This window comes from Aotus nancymaae, unplaced genomic scaffold (genome assembly GCF_030222135.1).
Source record: "Aotus nancymaae isolate 86718 unplaced genomic scaffold, 86718_ANA_hifiasm-v0.15.2.pri h1tg000029l, whole genome shotgun sequence".
Lineage (NCBI taxonomy): Eukaryota > Metazoa > Chordata > Mammalia > Primates > Aotidae > Aotus > Aotus nancymaae.
The window spans coordinates 8910167-8929189 of NW_026988442.1; the positions used below are offsets into that span (position 1 = coordinate 8910167).

At 46.8% G+C, this 19023-nt stretch overlaps 2 protein-coding genes and 1 long non-coding RNA gene across 5 annotated transcripts; all 3 read right to left on the reverse strand.

The window, feature by feature from the left end:
• Nucleotides 1-9231: 9231 nt before the first annotated feature.
• On the reverse strand, nucleotides 9232-11924 carry LOC105719311 (uncharacterized). Its single transcript, XR_001107949.2, has 3 exons — nucleotides 11838-11924; nucleotides 10616-10807; nucleotides 9232-9380 (listed from the first exon to the last, which is right to left on the reverse strand). It is a non-coding gene; the product is annotated as an uncharacterized LOC105719311 (long non-coding RNA).
• Nucleotides 11925-12239: 315 nt separating this feature from the next.
• On the reverse strand, nucleotides 12240-16231 carry TMEM239 (transmembrane protein 239). 3 transcript variants are annotated; one of them, XM_012455327.3, is made up of 2 exons: nucleotides 16116-16231; nucleotides 12240-16030 (listed from the first exon to the last, which is right to left on the reverse strand). In XM_012455327.3, the coding sequence occupies exon 2, from the start codon at nucleotides 15977-15979 to the stop codon at nucleotides 15524-15526; it is 456 nt and encodes a 151-aa protein (XP_012310750.3). In that variant the 5' UTR covers nucleotides 15980-16030; nucleotides 16116-16231; the 3' UTR covers nucleotides 12240-15523. The 3 variants fall into 3 exon arrangements, with proteins under 3 accessions (XP_012310750.3, XP_021521509.2, XP_012310749.3); XM_021665834.2 differs by having other exon boundaries at nucleotides 14475-15993; nucleotides 16116-16169; XM_012455326.3 differs by having other exon boundaries at nucleotides 15524-16038; nucleotides 16126-16198.
• Nucleotides 16232-16366: 135 nt separating this feature from the next.
• Nucleotides 16367-17351, reverse strand: CUNH20orf141 (chromosome unknown C20orf141 homolog). The gene is given in 4 exon segments (XM_012454957.2): nucleotides 16367-16468; nucleotides 16763-16994; nucleotides 17087-17192; nucleotides 17195-17351. Coding segments are annotated over 4 exon segments (597 nt in total).
• Nucleotides 17352-19023: the final 1672 nt, after the last annotated feature.

Sequence of the window (19023 nt, forward strand, 5' to 3'; positions counted from 1 at the left end):
TGACAGATTCCTGTGTGAAGTGGGTATCCCAAACTATGATCTCAAGAACTGGGGAGGTTCCCTCTGGGCTCTGTCCGATATTGGGCCTTTGACCTCACACTATTTAGAAATCTAATGTGTACTCCTGTCTCATACTTATTTCCAGCCTCACCATAACATGTGTGTTTAACAAAGATCCTGGAGGGGGTCCCCTATTGTCAGCACCTCTTTGGGACTGGGGAAGAATCAAGGACTGAGTGGAAACTGTCAATGTTTTGTACAGAATTTTGGATCTGGCTGCTTCTTACCCGTACCTCCCAGTCTTATGCATTCATGTGTATATTCAGTATTCATCTCCCCCTGGAGATAGGAAGACTCATTACGTTACCTTGTGTAATTATTGACTCATAGTGGACACACAATAAGTGGTTGGAATTAAACCAGATGCTCCCAAGCCCAAGTGGGAGACCTATTCAAAACTTATAATGTGATTGATGAGGGTGGAGGGAAAGAGAACACAGACCAACCTCTTTAGTAGTGGTGTTGAGACAGAAAATGAGCTGAGGGAGACAAAATCCAAGGTGGGTACTGGGATAGGGGTGGTGGTAGAGAGGCTATTTTAAGCTCCATGCAGAAGTTAAAAGCAGGGAGGTACAGGATTTCAGTTTTAACAGGCAGTCTTGATCCGAGGTTCATGACCCTACAAAGAACATCAGTAGTGGAGTGTGAGCTAAAATGTGAGGGATGGAGCATAGCAGTGGACTGATAAATGATGTGAGGGCAGAAATAAAAGGTAACATGAAGACCGCCTAAATAATTTTGAAGTAGAATGGTTGGAAGAGAAGGATGCAGAATTCTTGGTGTTAACTTTTGTTACTTATTAATGAAATTTTACCTTGTTAAAGGACATAACATCTCACACAAAAGGAGATAGAAATAGCAGACCAGAAAAGTGTTGATCCTTGCTACCCATCTACTAGACTAAATGCAATTAACGGGAAGCTAATAAATCAACACACACTGGTGCTGGAAACTGACCAGACCTTTATTAAGTCACAGACAAGGTGACTTAATAAAACTCTAGAGAAACCAAATGAGACAGTGTGCAAAAGCATCAGCACAGTCCCTGAAACTTCAAGTTCACCTTTCTCCGGTATAAACAAAAAAGGAGAAGGGGACCGGGCGCGGTGGCTCAAGCCTGTAATCCCAGCACTTTGGGAGGCCGAGGCGGGTGGATCACGAGGTCAAGAAATCGAGACCATCCTGGTCAACATGGTGAAACCCCGTCTCTACTGAAAATACAAAAAATTAGCTGGGCATGGTGGCACATGCCTGTAATCCCAGCTACTCAGGAGGCTGAGGCAGGAGAATTGCCTGAACCCAGGAGGCGGAGGTTGCAGTGAGCCGAGATCGCGCCATTGCACTCCAACCTGGGTAACAAGAGCAAAATTCCGTCTAAAAAAAAAAAAAAAAAAAAAAAATGGAGAAGGGACATAGATAAGTTTTTTTTTATTTATTTATTTTGAGACGGAGTCTCCCTCTGTCGCCCAGGCTAGAGCGCAGTGACACAATCTCGGTTCACTGCAACCTCTGCCTCCTGGATTCAAGCGATTCTCCCATCTGCCTCCTGAGCAGCTGAAATTACAGACACGCACCACCACATCTGGCTAATTTTTGTATTTTTAGTAGAGACAGGGTTTCACGATGTTGGCCAGGCTGGTCTTGGACTCCTGACCTCAGGTGATTCACCTACCTTGGCCTCCCAAAGTGCTGGGATTACAGGCATGAGCTGCTGTGCCTGGCCTAGATAAGATTTTTAATCCTTTTTGCAACATTCGATTTTTAAATTTTATTTTTTCACTTTTTTTTTTTTTTAATGTAAAGACAAGGTCTTGATATGTTGCCCAGACTGGTCTTGAACTCCTAACCTCAAACAATCCTCCCTCTTTGGCTTCCCAAAGTGCTGGGACAACAGATGTGAGCCACTGTGCCCTGCCCCAAATTTATTTTTTTCTTTTCTTTAACAAAAATCTCATCCTTGGAGCAGCCCTCTTCAGCTGTATCCAGTTTTGTACAATTCCTTGTCACTCTGCCTTTCCTTCTCAAAACCCTTTTCTCTCTTCAGACACCTTTGTACCTGTGATTCTGGGGCTTCCTGGTGTTGCTGGAGAAAACTACACCTGGATTGATTTGCAGGAAAAAGTAATGAGTTACGCAGCCTCAGTGAGATCTCTGTGGTTTGCCATCCTGTTCTCCAGGAATCCTGCCACCTTCCCCATTGAGCGTAGCCAAGGCCTTTTCACTTGCTTCAAACCCCATCTCAGTTCTGGATCTTTCACTCCATGAGAAACCTGGAGACTCTTCAAATGAGCTCAATATCCCCTTCATTCTACTGCTATATATATATTTTATAAATATACATACATATATGTGTATAATATACATACATCTGTACATATATATGTATGTTTCCCTCTGTGTGTGTGTGTATATATATATGCACAAAGAGAGAGAGAGAGAGTCTGAGTGTGTGTCTCTGTTTTCCAGGCTGGTACCATCACAGCTCACTGCAACCTTCACCTCCTGGGCTCAAGTGATCCTCACACCTCAGCCTCCCAAGCAGCTGGGACTACTGGCGCATGTCATCATGCCCAACTTATTGACTGACTGATTAATTGGTACAGATGGGGTTTCACTGTGTTGCCCAGGCTGTTCACTAACTCCTGGGCTCAAGTGATCACGCCTCAGTCTCCCAAAGTGCTAGGATTATAAGCGTGAGCAACCATGCCTGGCCCTACCTCCATATTTTAAATTTCTACCTCATTTTGCTATGCGGCTGGCATGGCCCACAGTGAGGTTTCGTAACCTTTACTACAATGTCCCAACATCTTTGTCCTGAAAAATGTAATATTCCTTTAAAGTTTGTGGAAATATGACAATATTAGCGGTCGTGGTGGCGCATGCCTATAATCTCAGCTACTCAGGAGGCTGAGGCAGAAAAATCGCTTGAACCCAGGAGGCAGAGGTTGCAGTGAGCTGAGATCATGCCATTGCACTCCAGCCTGGGCAACAAGAGTGAAATTCCGTCTCAAAAAACAAGACAAAACAAAACGAAACTGTGGAAATAGCTTAATCGCTTTAAACTTGAAATTTATCATAAGAATTGAATAAAGGAGGTAACTTTCTCAGTTTGTTGTTATATGAGCATATGGTACAAGACACTTAAAAATTTGACTCCTCTATTGTAGATTTTATTCATTCATGACTGGGAAGCAGGAAACTTACAAATAGCCTTATATGAGTCATCACTTACATTTAAATTGTTTCCTATTTCTTTCTTTTTTGAGATATGGAAATAATGGAAATCTTAAGTCGCCCTGGTATGTAAGCCCACTCTTTGCTAGTTAAGCAAGAGAGAACACAAACATTGTCTCAAAAACCATTCATATTTGACCATTGACAAATCATGTAATAAGGGTCTTACATTGACTTCCTCTCATTCATGAAATCAGTTTTAACATATGGACTCTGTATCCATTCCTTTGCCATACCAAGATACTCCTGAAAGGAGTAAAAGATGCATGAGCACTTCAGTTGTGATGTCAGCACTTATTTTCCAGGAAAAAAAATTATCTTTAAGAAAAGTAAAACTTTGGCCAGGTGTGGTGGCTCATGCCTATAATCCCAGCATTTTGGGAGGCCAAGGCAGGTGGATCATCTGAGGTCAGGTGTTCAAGACCAGCCCGACCAACATGGTGAAACCTCATCGCTACTAAAAATATAAAAATTGGCCAGGCGAGGTGGTACGTACCTGTAATCTCAGCTACTTGGGAGGCTGAGGTAGAAGAACTGCTTGAACCCGAGAGGCGGAGGTTGCAGTGAGCCAAAATCATGCCACTGTACTGCAGCCTGGGCAACAAGATCGAAACTCAGTCTCAACAAAAATAAATAAATAAATAAAATTTAAAAAGTAAAAAGTAAAAAAAAATAGCCAGGCATGGTGGCGCACGCCTGTAATCCCAGCCACTCCAGAGGCTGAGGCAGGAGAATTGCTTGAACCTGAGAGGCAGAGGTTGCAATGAGCCGAGATCGCACCATTGCACTTCAGCCTGGAGAACAGAGCGAGACTCCGTCTGGAAAAAAAAAAGAAAAAAAAAAAAAAAAAAGAAGAGTAAAACTTGGCCAGGTGCAGTGGCTCACACCTGTAATCCCAGCACTTTTGGAGGCTATGGCGGGCGGATCACTTAAGGTCAGGAGTTCGAGACCAGCGTGGTGATGCACGCCTGTAATCCCAGCTACTCAGGAAGCTGAGGCAGGAGAATCACTTGAACCCAGGAGGTGGAGGTTGCAGTGAGCCAAGATCACACTCCTGCACTCCAGCCTGGGCAACAGAGCAAGATTCCGTCTCAGAAAAGTAAAACTCAATTTTTTTTTTCCCAAAATATTTTATCTAAATGGAAGTTTTGGCCAGGTTCAACTGCTTACACCTAGCACTTTGGAGGCCGAGGCGGGTGGATTCCTTGAGGTCAGGAGTTCAAGACCATCCTGGCCAACATGATGAAACCCCATCTCTACTAAAAATACAAAAATTAGCCAGGTGTAGTGGCGGGTACCTGTAATCCCAGCTACCTGGGAGGCTGAGGCAGGAGAAATCGCTTGAACCCAGGAGGCAGAGGTTGCAGTGAACCAAGATCATACCCCTGCACTCCAGTATGGGCAACAAGAGTGAAACTCCATCTCAAAAAAATAAAAAATAAATAAATAATAAATTTAAAAACCTGGAAGTTTCTCAGCAAAAGTAGGTAACTTGCCTTCTGTTGCATTACCCAGTTTCCTGCATAGGTTCTGTGTTCAATATAGTATTTAAGTACCTCTAAACAAGTACATCAGTGAAAGAGAAAATCTAATTGCAAGGAAATGAGCCTATTTAAAACAAAAACAAAAACACTGCTCGGCCAGGTGTGGTGGCTGACACCTGTAAACTGAGTGCTTTGGAAGGCTGAGGTGGGAGGATCACTTGAAGGCAAAAGTTTGAGACCAGTTGGGCTATAAAGTGACACCCTCTACCCGCCCCCGACTCTACAAAAAGTAAAAAATAAATTCGCTGGATGTAGTGGGGAATGCCTATAGTCCCAGTTACAGGGGAGGCTGAGGCAGGAGGATCACTTGAGCCCAGAAGTTTGAGGCTACAGTGAGCCATGATTGCACCACTGCACTCCAGCCTGGGTGACAAAATGAGACCCTATCTCTAAAATACAAATAAAAAACCTGCTTTATTGAAGTGGAATTGACATGCAATAAACTTCACATACAAGTTGATATGTATACATCTATGAAATCATCACAATCAAGAAAATGAAATTTATTCTTCTACCTCTTTATAATTCCTCCCTCTCATTCCTTCCCACAGCTTCCTCACATCCCCCTGCTCCTGTCCCCAAGCAATCATGGGTATTTATTTGCTTTCTGTTAGTATAGATCAGTTTGTATTTTCTAGAATTTTATAATGGATGGTACCTTTATAAAATTCAACAGGTACCTTTCTTTCTTCCTTTTTTAAAATTTTAGTTTAAGTTCCAGGATACAAGTGTAGAACATGTAGGTTTGTTACATAGGTATATGTGTGCCATTGTGGTTTGCTGCACCTGTCAAGCCGTCATCTAGGTTTTAAGCCCCGAATGCAATAGCTGTTTGTCCTAATGCTCTCCCTCCCCTCACCCTGCTATTCCCTGACTGGCCCTGGTGTGTGTGGTTCCCCTCCCTGTGTCCATGTGTTCTCATTGTTCAGCTCCCACTTATGGATACTCTTTTTTTCATCTGGCATCTTTCACTCATCTTAATGAATGGAATTAATGGAATAACTGAAAATTCATCTATGTTGTATCAACAATTTATTCCTTTTTATAACTGAGTAGTATTCAGTTGTATGGATATATCAACATTTATCTATTCACCTATTGATGGACATTTGAGTTATTTTCAGCTTTTGACTATTATAAGTAAAGCTGCTATGAACATTTATATACAAGTCTTTATATGGAGATATGTTTTCATTTTAGGGTAAATACCTAAGAATGAAATGGCTAGATTATATGGTAGGTGTATTTTTAACATTTTAAGAAACTGCCAAACCATTTTTCGAAGTGGCTCTACAATTTTACATTCCCACCAACAAGGTCTAAGAGTTGCAATTCCTCCACACCTTTGCCAGCACTTGGTCTGATCAGTCTTTTTAATATTACCCATTCCAACAGATGGGTAGTGGTTATCTCCCTTATGGTTTTAATTCACATTTTTCTAATGACTAATGATGTTGAACATCTTTTCATGTGCTTGTTTTTCATCTATATATCTTCTTCTGTTAAGTGTTTTTTTCACAGTTTATACCCTCTTTCCTCTGTCCCCCTTTTTATGTATTGGACTTTGAGAGTTCTTTATTCTAGATACAAGTCTTTTATCAGATATGATCTGAAAATACTTTCTTCCAGTCTGTGGCGTGTCTTCTTCTTTTCTTAACAGTGTATTTTCAATAACAGAAGTTTTTAATTTTGATACAGTAGAGTTAATCAATTTTTTATTTTATGGATTGTGGTTTTGGTGTCATATGTAAGAAATCTTTGCCTAATCCAAGGTTACAACTATTTTTTTTCTATGTTTCCTCTTAGAAAGTTTATAGTTTTTGGTTTCACATTTAGGTCTATGATCAAGTTTGAGTTAATTTTTGTTTATGGTGTAAGGTATAATTTGAAATTCATTTTATATGAATATACACTGGTTCAGCACCATTGGTTGAAGACTGTTCTTTCTCCACTAAATTACCTTTGCACCTGCATTGAGACTCACTTGTTCATATACATGTGGCTCTAAATCTGGACTCTACTCTGTTCCACTTGTCTATTTGTCTGTCTTTCATTTATTTATTTATTTATTTTGAGATGGAGTTTCACTCTTGTTGCCCAGGCTAGAGTGCAATGGCATGATCTCAGCTGACTGCAACCTCTGCCTCCCAGGTTCAAGCATACACCATCATGACTGGCTGATTTTGTATTTTTAGTAGAGATGGGGTTTCACAATGTTAGTCAGGCTGGGGGTCTTGAACTCCCGATCTCATGTGATCTATCCGCCTTGGCCTCCCAAAGTGCTGGGATTATAGGCGTGAGCCACCAAGCCCAGCCTTATTTGTCTGTCTGTATACCAACATCACACTCTCTTCACTCTCTTGACTATAGCTTTATGAAATCTTGAAAAGTGTTAGTCCTTCAACTTTTTTTTTTTTTTTTTTTTTGAGATGGAGTTTCCCTCTTGTCGCTTAGGCTGGAGTGCAATGGCTTGACCTCAGCTCACTATAACCTCTGTCTCCCGGGTTTAAGCGATTCTCCTGCCTTAGCCTCTCGAGTAGCTGAGATTACAGGCACGAGACACTATACCTGGGTAATTTTTGTATTTTCAGTAAAGACGGGGTTTCACCGTGTTGGCCGGGCTGATCCTGAACTCCTGACCTCCTCCGAGGTGATCTACCTGCCTCGGTCTCCCAAAGTGCTGGGATTACAGGTATCAGCCACTGTGCCTGGCCTCAACTTTGTTCTTTATCAAAGTTATTTTGGCTATTCTAAGTCCTTTACATTTCCATATGAGTTTTAAAATAAGTTTGTTAATTCCTATAAAAATGCTGGGATTTTGATTGTGATTGTATTGAATATATGGATAAATTGGGGGAAATTGACATCTTAATAATATGTCTGACTCATAACTGACCCCATGCACAAAGTATTGCCTCCTGGGTTCAAACAATTCTTCTGCCTCAGCCTCCCGAGTAGCTGGCACTACAGTCACGCGCTGTCATGCCCAGCTAATTTTTGTATTTTTAGTAGAGACAGGGTTTCACCATATAGGCCAGGCTGGTCTCAAACTCCTGACCTCGTGATCCGCCAACCTTGGCCTCCCAAAGTGTTGGGATTACAGGCGTGAGCCACTGTGCCCGACCTTATTTAGGTCTTATTATTTTCTCAGCAGTATTTTATAGTTATCAGTGTACAGGTCTTTCACATCTTTTGTCAGATTTACCCCTAAGTGCTTCATATTTTTCTGTTCTTGGAAGTAGTATTTTAAAATTTTTTTCTATTCTGATTGTTCATTGCAAGTGCAATAGATTTTTGTATATTGACTTTATATCACAATCATAACCATGTACATGTATTAACTACCTTGTTAAATTCACTTCATTCTAGTAACTTTTTTAATAGAGTTCTTTGAATTTTCTACATAGACGATCCTTTTATCTGCCAGTAAAGACAGTTTTACTTACTGCTTTCCAATCTGTATGCCTTTTATTTATATTTCTTTCTGGTGTTATTGCAGTGGCTAGGACATTTACTATAACACTGAATAGAAGTAGTGAGAATGGACTTCTTGTTTCTGATTCTAGGTGGAAAGTATTCAGTTTTTCCACCATGAAGTAGCTGATACTACTACCATGATACTAGCTGCAAGTTTTTCATGGATGCCTTCCATCAAGTGGAGAATATTTCCATTTATTCCTAGTTGCTGAGAGCTTTTATCGGGAATAGATGTTGTATTTTGTCAAATGCTTTTTCTCTATTTATTGAAATGATCATATAGGTTTTTTTTTTAATTTGATAATTTGGTGAATTACATCTATTGTTTTTTGGATGTTAAACCAAACTTGCATTCCTGGTTTTTTTGTGAGATTGCATAGTATTTCCTCGTCCTCTAAGGAATCACCCAAGCAAAAGTGAAAACGAGAAACAGAAATGCAAATAACATGTTTGATGAAATTTTAGAGAGCAGAAACTCCAAACAAATTAGGTGGACAGCTTGCAAAACAGCAGTGGAAATTGATATGAATTGATATAAACACTTTGGAGGCTATTGGACAACATTTACTAAAGTTGAACATTTGCATACTTTATGACCCAATAATTCCAGTGCAAAAGAAATGAGTGACTCTGTCCACCAAAAGACTGAAAATTATTCATAGATGTTTTATTGATAGCCAAAACCTGGAAATAACCCAAATGTTCATCAACAAGAGAATGGATAAATGATTGTCCTTTTGTACAATGGGATAGTACACACTAATAAAGAAAAGAACAAACTGGCCAGCCACCATGGCTCACACCTATAATCCCAGCACTTTGGGAAGCCGAGGCAGGTGGATTGCTTGAGTTCTGGGGTTTGAAACCAGCCTGGGCAACATGGCAAAACCCCATCTCTACAACAACAACAACAACAACAACAACAACAACAAAATCCAAAAAATTAGCCAGGCGTTGTGATGGGTGCCTGTATTCCCAGCTACTTGGGAGGCTGAGGCAGGAGAACCGCTTGAAATCAGGAGGCAGAGGTTGCGGTGAGCTGAGATCACGTCATTGTACTCCAGCCTGGGTGACAGAGAGAGACTCCATCTCAAACAAATAAAACAGCCATAAAAGCAGTTCAGTAAAAGAAACAAAAGTGTAATTCACTGAATAAACAGAATACAGATTAGTCCTCATAATAATATAGAAAAAGCGATTTTATAATTCAATGTCCATTCTTGACCAAAATTGTTAGTAAACTAGGTCTTGAAAGGAATTTCTTTAACTGGATAAAAGTTAGCTACCAGAAATCTACAGCAATCTACATAATTCTTAATGGTGGAAACTCAGAAGAAAGCAGTTCCTTTCAAATCAGTATCAAGTCAAAGATATCTGCCAACAGCAGTTCTATCTGCCTTTGTCTGGGAATCCCAGCTTGCACCATAAGATGAGGCACACACAGGAAGAGGCCCTAGCCTGATAACATCTGTCTTTTAGATTGATGTGGTCTCTCAGTTTAGAGAGGTTCATAACTTTCATACATGTCACAAATATTTTACCAGGATGCAATATCATATATTAACTTTAAAACCTGGTATTTTGGGGGTAAGACACTTGAAGACACAACCTGGAAAATATGATAGAACCAACAGATATTAAATCAAGTTCTTTTAAGATGGAAAATATTTTCAAGGTAGGGAATTGTCACCTCAGAGTGCCAAGTCTTTCAGCAAGCCCCAAAACCTGTGAAATTAACCTGTGTCCACAGCTGTGCTTGCTTCCAAAAACGGAGGCTGGAAGCCAGTAACCACAAAGGAGCCACAAAATGAGAAGAGAGCTCGGCAGTGCTACCCTGAATCCTTGCCTCATTACCACATTGAAATCTCCATGCAGGGTTGGGGGTAGAGGTGCACCTTGCCAGGGCACATATAGGGCTGGGGTGAAGGAGAGACTGAACACAATTCAGTTCTCCTTGGAAAGCCCTACCTTTCCAGGAATCCCCGCCCTCAGTCTCTACCTACCTGCCCTAAGACATCTTACAAACCCCTTTCACCCTACCCCCAACTCCCCAAAAAGGCGCTTTGAGCACAAGCTCCCTTTCTCCATTCCTTCATCAACGATAAAGTTTCTGCTCTGCTTAACTGAACCTAGTCTCATTCTGTTGGCATGAACGGCATCAAGCAGGGGGAAAAAACCCCACTGGGATCAAAGACCCCCTTGAGTTGAGGGTCGGTAACAAAATCAGTACAAAGAATGCAAATATGAGCTCTAGAATATAGATGAAAATGCTCAGCAGAAAAAAACAAAAACAAACAAACCAAAAACTTGTCCAAAGGTGGCTGCAATCAGACCCCGTTGGATCCTCACAAATGCCAGCTCTTTATTTCAGGGCCATTGGATAATATCAGGCTGGAGCTGTGCCAGGAGTCGGAGGCCCAGCTCGGTCGGCTGTGTCGGGCTGTTCCTTCTCCAGGGTTCTCAGGAACTCTGCCATCGTTGCCTCTGGGTCTCTGGTGAGGAGGAGTGGGGACAGGCCGGAGATTTGGGGCAAGGAGTGAGAGTCAACGAAGCTGCCACTGTGATGACGGTGGGCCTGAGATTTCTCTTCTTACCCTCCCGACCCGCCCCGAGTGCTGTTGTCTTAGCGTGGGACACCCCTCCCCCACGTCCCTTCCTACCTCCCACCCCCGCCAAACCCTCCCCCTCGTTGCCAGAGCCAGAGTGCTCGCCCTGGGCCATCGGTCCCCAGTCCGCGTGCGGCGAGTCCGGGGACATCGACGCTTCAGGGCCGCCAGCACATTCCCGGTGTGGATGCCCACGGCCCTCTCACCCGAGCCAGGCTTGGGACTTCTCTCCCAGCCTCAGACCCTCGTCTGTCCGCCTCTGCCCGAAGGTCATCGCTCCGGCCTCGGCCCCCTCCAGCCGTCGCCCTCGCCCGTCTCCGGGCGCCTGGGCCTGGGGGAGAGCAGTGCCCTCGGTGCTCCGCACCCCGCGGCCGGCCTCCAGTGTCCTTGCGTGGTCCCCACCGCAGGGGATCACCCACCACCCTTTCCCCGCCTCAGAGTAGCTGCTACCTGACCAACTACTGGTCTTCTCAATGCGCCCTGCCCGAAGTGGCTCCTTTCCTCCCGGCGCGTCCATGACCGCGGCCTCAGTGCCCCTGTCCCTGCCCCCGGGCCTTGGGCGTCTAGCGCGCGCTGCACAGGCGTCCTCCCCCTCCCTGACGACCCTGTCTCCTCCCTCCTTCCTTCCCGTGGCCGGCTGCGGCTCCCCCGACACCCAGTTTCGCTCAGGCTCTCCTAGCTTCCCCCTTTCTCTGCACCCGCGAGTCTGAAGGTGAGTACGGCCCTTGCGGTTTCCCGCAGCTGGCCCTTGGAGGTTCCTGGGTGTCGCACGGCTTCCTTCTTTCGGGGACCCCTCTCCTTCCGTGAGTGGCCATTGACGCTCCATCTCTTGAAGGGGCCCCTCAACAGCTTGCGCCCCCTGATGTCGCCTTCCCTGTTCCTTGGGGAGGAGGGAAACCCTACTGCGCACCCCCACCCATCCTCCAGCACAAGTGTGCACCGCTGTGGATCCCCTCTCTCCTTAGACGCAAGGCCCCTCTCGCTGTCACCGCCTCCGCTCCGGTTCCTTATGCTCTCCTTGACCTTATTTTTCCGGCCAGGCCGAAGTGGTTGCTGGATTCCCGGCCCACAGTCCAGTCCCAGGAGAGCGGGCTGCGGGGTGCGGTGGGGGAGGGCAGGCAAAGACGTCCACCCAGCAGCCCAGGTCACACACAGGCCAGTAGGAAGGCTCGCCCTTCTTGGCTCAAACCAGAATGGCTTAGAACTCCATCATTTCAACATGCACATTCTCCCCAGACTTGTATTTTTAAGGCTTTTAACTCTAAATGGACGAGTTTTTCTCCTTTTAAAGGAATTTCAGGAATGATGTTGATGGTATCACGTTTTGCCTCTGCAAAGTCTCTAGCTTTATTGCCTGCTATCCCTATACCCCACCCCCATTTGCCTGCCCCTAGAGTTGTCCATTCCATTCTGTTTATCTTTCATTTTTAATGTGTTCTCGCCAAAAAGTGTCTTGTTTTGCTGAAATGCCTTTTTAAAATTTGTGTAAAAGGAATCCTCATTCCATTTCTTTTTTAATGCCAAGATTTTAAGACTGGTCTGCGTACCTTCTGCCCCTTCTAATTGCTGCCTCCTTTCCAGAGGGCCCATCTGCCTTGTTTTACCCTTCCCTTTACCTACCCTGCTCCCACTAGTAACAGTGCAATAGGCATTCTCATAATACCCTCTTATGCTTCGCTTCTCAAACAGGGTGCAATTTATCACCTGGAAATCTTGTTAAAATGCAAGCTCTTGGCCCGGCACCATGGCTAATGCCTGTAATCCCAGCACTTTGGGAGGCTGAGGTGGGCGGATCACCTGAGGTCAGGAATTCAAGACCAGCCTGGCCAACATGGTGAAACCCTGTCTCTACTAAAAATACAAAAATTAGCCAGACACGTTGGCTGGTGCCTGTAATCCCAGCTATTCAGGAGGCTGAGGCAGGAGAATCCCTTGAACCTGGGAGGCAGAGTGCAGTGAACCAAGATTGCGCCACCGCACTCCTGTCTGGACAACAGAGCGAGATTCTGTCTCAAAAAAAAAAAAAGAAGAAAAGAAAAAAAAACGCAGGCTCTGATTCAGTCAGTCTGGAGCAAGGCCTGAGACTGCATTTCCAACTAGCTTCCAGGTGATGCCTGTGTTGCTGATTCTGGGACCACATTTTGAGGAGCAAGACTTTTATAGACCTCTGTGAAAATTCATTCTGGGGTTCTGGGTATATGTTGATCTAACTTGTTGAGTATTGCCCATCTGCTCTCCAGTCTGGCTGCACCTCCTTACCCCATACCAGCTGGGCAGGGGGGTAAAATGTATATATTCTGTGGGGAAAGGAAGAAGGTCTTCTCCTTGCTCCTGCCCACATCCCATCCACCAGTACATATGATCAGGGCCCTAAACTCCTCTCTCCCTTCATTAGAATGGACCCGAGGCTCCAGAGCAATGTCCCTGGCTAGCAATGCATGACCAAGTCAATAATGGATCCAGGCCAGGCAACCTGGTCTCTGTCCTCACTACGTGGGACCCTGAATCCTCAGCCCACCAGACATCTAGATTGATTTGGCTCATGACCTCCCTAGACCTGGGCTTTAGCTCTGACAGGAGCTCTTGAGAAGCCATGGGGTCTTCAGTTAAGTTGTTTGTATTTCCTTTGCCCCGTTCACCTTCCCTTGAGTAGCCTGGTAGGAGTCAGATGGCCTTGCCATGCCACTGGTGAATGACTATCTTGGGCCTGACTTCTCATCTCTAAAATGGGTTGTTCACAGCATAGCTATAATTTGTGCTGCTAGGAGCGGTCCCAGGTCCTTCACTCGCATGCCAGAAGCCCTAAGACAGGGGTTCTTGCCTTAGTTTTACCCATAAGGAAAGTAAGGTTGAGCAAGGTTTAGCAATTTCTGCTAAGGCCATGGAGGTAGTAAGTGAGAGTTCTGGGATTCAAGCCCAGCCTCAGCTCATACACCAAAACCATCTAACCATGAGGCACATCAGCTCCATGTCCCACCTCACCCTCACTACCAGGCCATAATTCAGAGAGAACTACAAAGAAATAGGAAGGAAGGACTGGACCTTGGGTTTTGGGCACTGATGCTGAAGTCATCTAACCAGTGGCATGGAGGGTTGAAAAACTAAGGCAAAAATGAACCAGGGTTCTAGGGGCTGGCCCCAAGGGCCTGAGTATTTATGGGGCAAGAGAGGGGGACCTTGGGTCTGGGGCTTCAAGAGTAAGGATTTTAGGGTTATATATAAGGCAGGGATCAGAAGTGGGCAGGAGTTGGGGATGGCCAGGGATTGGGTGGGGGTCAGGTGTGGATAAAGTTGTCTATCATGTACCTTACTTGGTGATAACCGATCACTCAATGTTTTGTTGGAGGGGCCAGCAGGCAAACAAATGGACAGCATTCAGGGCATCAAAGGATTTCCCTTTCCAAGGCCCTTCTGGTGCCTGAGTGGCTTTCTGGGTCAGTTTTGGAAACCCTGAGGCTATGCTCTCCGCACTCAGAGAGCTGTGCAAGCATCTCCTGGCACCCAGCCCCAGGCCCAAGCATTTCACAATCAAAATAGTTCCAACATCTGCACATTTTGAGATTTCATGGCACATGACCTTTTACATCTTGTCCACACTTATCCAACCTCTTGTTTACCATTCTAGGGCCAAAATTCTATCTAGGACAGAGAATTGATCTGAAAGCCAGAGAAGCTTCCTATTTCTTCATCAGTCTTTGGGGTCAAAGGATCTTTTGAGCCTACAGAAAGTTCTTAGAGCTCAAAACAGCATCTTATAGTGTTTTGGTTTTTACAAAATGCTTCACAAACAGATATTGCCTTTGACTCACAACAACTCCATGACAGGGGTGAACCACCTAACACTGAGGCTCAAACGAATTAATTGGCCAAGGCCATACATTGTGTAAGTGGGTGAAAATGGGACTTCTTGATCATTTTTCCATAACAGACCTTGATTCTTAGAGAGTGAGTACACACTGTCTGACCCCAGTTGGTCCATTTCTCAGACTTGGGAATGTGGACTGAGGCAGGAAGAAGGAAGTCTAGGGAGGACGATGCATGGGCTGCAAGATCTGGAAGGCGAGTGAGTTGAGGTCTCCTGGGGCTTCTGCTCAGCCTTCTCCCTGATAGGTTTTCTGTCACTGGGACCCTCTCTAGAGTCTGTGGTTCTCCTGGAAATGGAAAGAGGGGATTGGTGGGAGGAATGGCAAGGCCGGGGGTACCCAGGTAGAAGTTCTCAGTGAGTCTGAAGCTGAGACAGCTGAGTGGCTGTGAGAAAATGATGCTGTCAATTGCCAAGGGGGCTTCACGGGTATCACCACATCCACATGGGTGCTCTTGGTGGCTTGGCCAAGCTCTGCCCCTGGCTAAGCCATTTCTACCAATGGCTAAGCCATCTATCCTGACCCCTCTTCTCAAAGCCCCCAGCCCCTCACACCAGGAAGCTGCAGCAATGGCTTGAGGAAGGTGCCCAGGGGTCAGGCCAGTCTACCTGTTAGGGACTGGAGGTCTGGGGCCTGTCAAGCCAGGGGGTCCTGGTCCTGTTGCCCTTCTTCTCCTGGCAGGGTCTCAGGCCCTAGGCCAGGGCTCAACAGATGCAGGCAGCGGGATGGGGTTGCCCTTCTATTGATCCAAGTCCTGAGCGTAGGCTGGGTGAGTCATGGAGGTGAGGAGGCCCACGAGGCTCAGCAGCGTGGAGAAGAGCAGCAGGAAGGATGCCATGAAGAGGAGGGCAGGCAGGGCACTGAGCACCAGCAGCAGGAGAGCCGGCAGCAGGTGGCGCCACACAGCGACCATGACGGGCCACAAGGAGCTCAGCAGGTAGGAGCCAGTGGTGAAGAGCGCATGGCACAGCATCAGTGCCAGCAGCAGGTAGAGTATCCCCTCCAGACCCCACAGCAGGCGCTGCAGTGGTTGCCGCCGGCTCAAGGTGTGCCACCACTGGATCCAGCTCCGGGGCACATGGGACGCCAACCAGTGCACCCAGCCTTGTCGTGTGAACCAGGCCGACCAGGGTGCTGCCTGCTGAGGCCCTTGGCCGGCCCCAATGGTATCTGTCTCCACTCGCAGCTGCTGCATCACGGCTGGTGCACCTGGGAAGAGGGCCAGGGCCTTGGAGATGGCTGGGACCTCAGGAGGGCAGAAAGGGGGTGCAGGGGTCAGAAGGGCACCAACATGGGTGGGTGGGGCAACAGAGTTGGGGCCTGAGACTTACCTCTGGGCAGAGTTACCTAAGTCATGTTGCTTCTTGCAGTGCCCAGGACGGCCTGGCAGGCAGAACCAAGCCCTCACTCTCATCTACCCCCACCCTCCCCAGAGGAGCCCCTTTGTGACCCAGGCTGGGGTGGGGTCCCACCAAGAGAGGAGCCACTGCAGGGTGTGAGGCCCACCCAAGTCGCTCTGCATGGACCCTCCAGGCTAGCAGGGGAGCCTCAGAGCCCTGCAGGTGTAGTTACTCATGCTTTCTCATGGAAAGCCCTCCCTGGATCCCTGACCCTTCCTTGCTTTCCCTGCTGGCTGATATCCACCCGCTTCCACCCTGTTCTCTTCTGTCTGGACCTTCATTCTCTAGAACCACAGAAGAGGCCAGAGTGGCTGCCCTAAACCCACAGGCTCTGAGATAGCTGCCACATCCTTCCCCAGGCTCCCTGGCTCGTATCCTGCCTTGTCTTGCTGCCCCAAGACTCAGACCCAGGTATCCAATACCTATGCTGTGGGACTGGAGGTCCTGTGAGGTTCAGGCTGGGAAGAAAGGGGTATCGTCCCACCTGCCCAGCCAGGAAGGAGAAAAGGGGGCCTGAGGAAGGAGGATGGCCATTGTATATTTGAAGGACACTGAGTTTTTGGGAGGGGCTCCCAGGCCCAAGGATGGAGGCAGAAAGCCAGGCCAAGCAGGGTCAAGGGCATGCCACAGGCTCTCAGGAGCAGGCCAAGTCCCATGAGCAGCAGCAGCAGCGCATCCTAGAGGGGAAGTTGTCCTGACACTGCCCCCATTTGCAGGAGTAGAGCCTCCTGCTATCCTGGACCCTCACCGGCCCCCTGACTCTGGCCCCTGGTGAGAAGTTTGTGCTGTGGCCATGTGCCACCTGCGGGCCTGCAGAGAGAGAGGGTGGCAGCTGGGCTTAGGGAAGTTGTCCACTGGACTGCCGCCTACAATGCCCACCTGCCAGGCTGCTGTCCACTTACCTATGGAACAGGTCAAAGGTAAGGAAGCTGACCAGCAGCAGCAGCAGCAGTAGGGCTGGGCCAGTCGTGGAAAAGACTGCCTGAATTGTCATCCCTAGTGCCCCAGCCCTAAGACATTGTCCAGGAGCTGGACCCAGCTAGAGCCCCAGGGGGACATACGTGCATGCACTGGATGACCCAACCCCTCCCCAGCATCCAGACCCCTGGGAGGAACTGGGATCAGATCTGCAAGGTCTTTGGGTCTGGGTAAACAGAGCTGGGTCATGGAGAGAGGTGGCGGTGACAGGAAGAGCTAGTCCTAAAAGGGATCATGGGGTGGGAATGGGGGAAGGGGTAGAGCCCTGGCAGACACAAGGGTGGGCTCAGAGTGAGGAATTAGGCTCCTGTGGAGTCTCCCCCTCCACCATACTCACCCCCCAAACCCTCCTCACCTGCTCCTACATTGGTCAGCATTCTAGGAGGGCACCGGGGGCATTGTGACCTGTTGCCAGGTGGGGCCCTGGGGTAGGGAGGGGGCTGCTGCTGCTGCTCTGGCCTCATAAGCAGCTGGTGGCCTAGGTGGGGCTTAGATGGGAAGTCAGAGATTTCTGAGAACTAAGACTCATCCTCTTGCCATTGCTGACTCTCTGCCCTAGGGCCCTCCCTTGGGGATCTGAGTTGTCAGGAAGGCACTCTAACCCCATTACTACTTGGGCATCTGTCCAAGGGAGCGAGATCTGCTTTCTTCTTCCTGTGAGTTTTCAGAGCTGCATGTTCAGGGACAGGCCATTCAATACCTCTGTCCCCAGCTCTCTTCCCCATGGGCCCTTCTGGGGATTTTTCAGGCCTGCAGTTCCACCAGGCTCCCGCATAACCTACTAAATGGGAGTGGGAGAGGAGGGGGCTGTTCAGGTGTTCTAAGCACTAGTTTATAGGAGGTATTATGCATACTGGGGTTCCAGAAATGAGGCAGAGGACATGAACCTAAGTGGACTGTGACCTAGTAGCCCCAGATTAGAGATTAAGGTTACACTCTGAGAATGGATGTAAGGAAAAGAAGCATCTAGTGAAGGGGTTGGTCACCTGGATTATCAGTAGATCACAATACACTGATAATTTGTAAATGAGTGGTGGCCACAAGGCTTCCAGCACATCTCAGTTCAGTGACTTGAGAGGCAAGAGTGGAAATGTGTCATAATTAAGATAACTTACTCTTTGTCAACATATCATACATTGAAGGAAAACTGGTAGGGGTGGCAAAAGGGGAGACAGTGGCCATACAGCCCCTAGGAGAGGAGGAGACAGAACAAGAACCAGACTGTATATCTGCCTCCAGCAGGCCTTGCCCAAAGACTCAGGCCTTGTGGCCCTGATCTCTTTGGTGAAAGTGGGCTTGGCAGCCCACAGAACAAATGTCACCAGCCCTAGGGACCATCGACTGATTGTCCTTGCTCTGGCTCTTTTTGCTTATCCAGCAACTGGGCTTTAGGGGTAGATTTGCCCATAATGGGAAAGGGTATAACAGAAGATCCCAGAATTTTTTTTGTGTGTGTCTGTGTATTAAGTTCCAATTGTATTTGTAAAGGAGCATTAAGGTTTAAGATTGCCAATACCTTGAGCCTGATCAACCCTGGATGCATCCACACATTTGCATTCCTGGACATACAGACCTGAGAAGCATGTCGGGATCCAACCCATGACCCAAACACCTCCCATCAGGCCCTACCTCCAACATTGGGGATTATATTTCAGAATAAGATTCGGACAAATATTCAAACTGTATCAATGGGTCATAATTACTAAAAGCAGATCCTGAGATGGGGATTCTTATACACATGGTTTATTGAGGGAGTGCTCTCAGGAGAAAAACTTTTTTTTTTTTTTTTGAGGCAGAGTTTTGTTCTTGTTGTCCATGCTGGAGTGCAATGACACAATCTTGGCTCACTGCAACCTCCACC

Bases quoted from the DNA above. Each gene is read 5' to 3' on its own strand.
- TMEM239 (XM_012455326.3), bottom strand. From the start codon at position 16,198: ATGAGAGTGAGGGCTTGGTTCTGCCTGCCAGGCCGTCCTGGGCACTGC. The intron at 16,039-16,125 runs CTGCCCAGAGGT...CCCCTTTCTGCC, and splicing joins GCAACATGACTTAGGTAACT to CTCCTGAGGTCCCAGCCATC.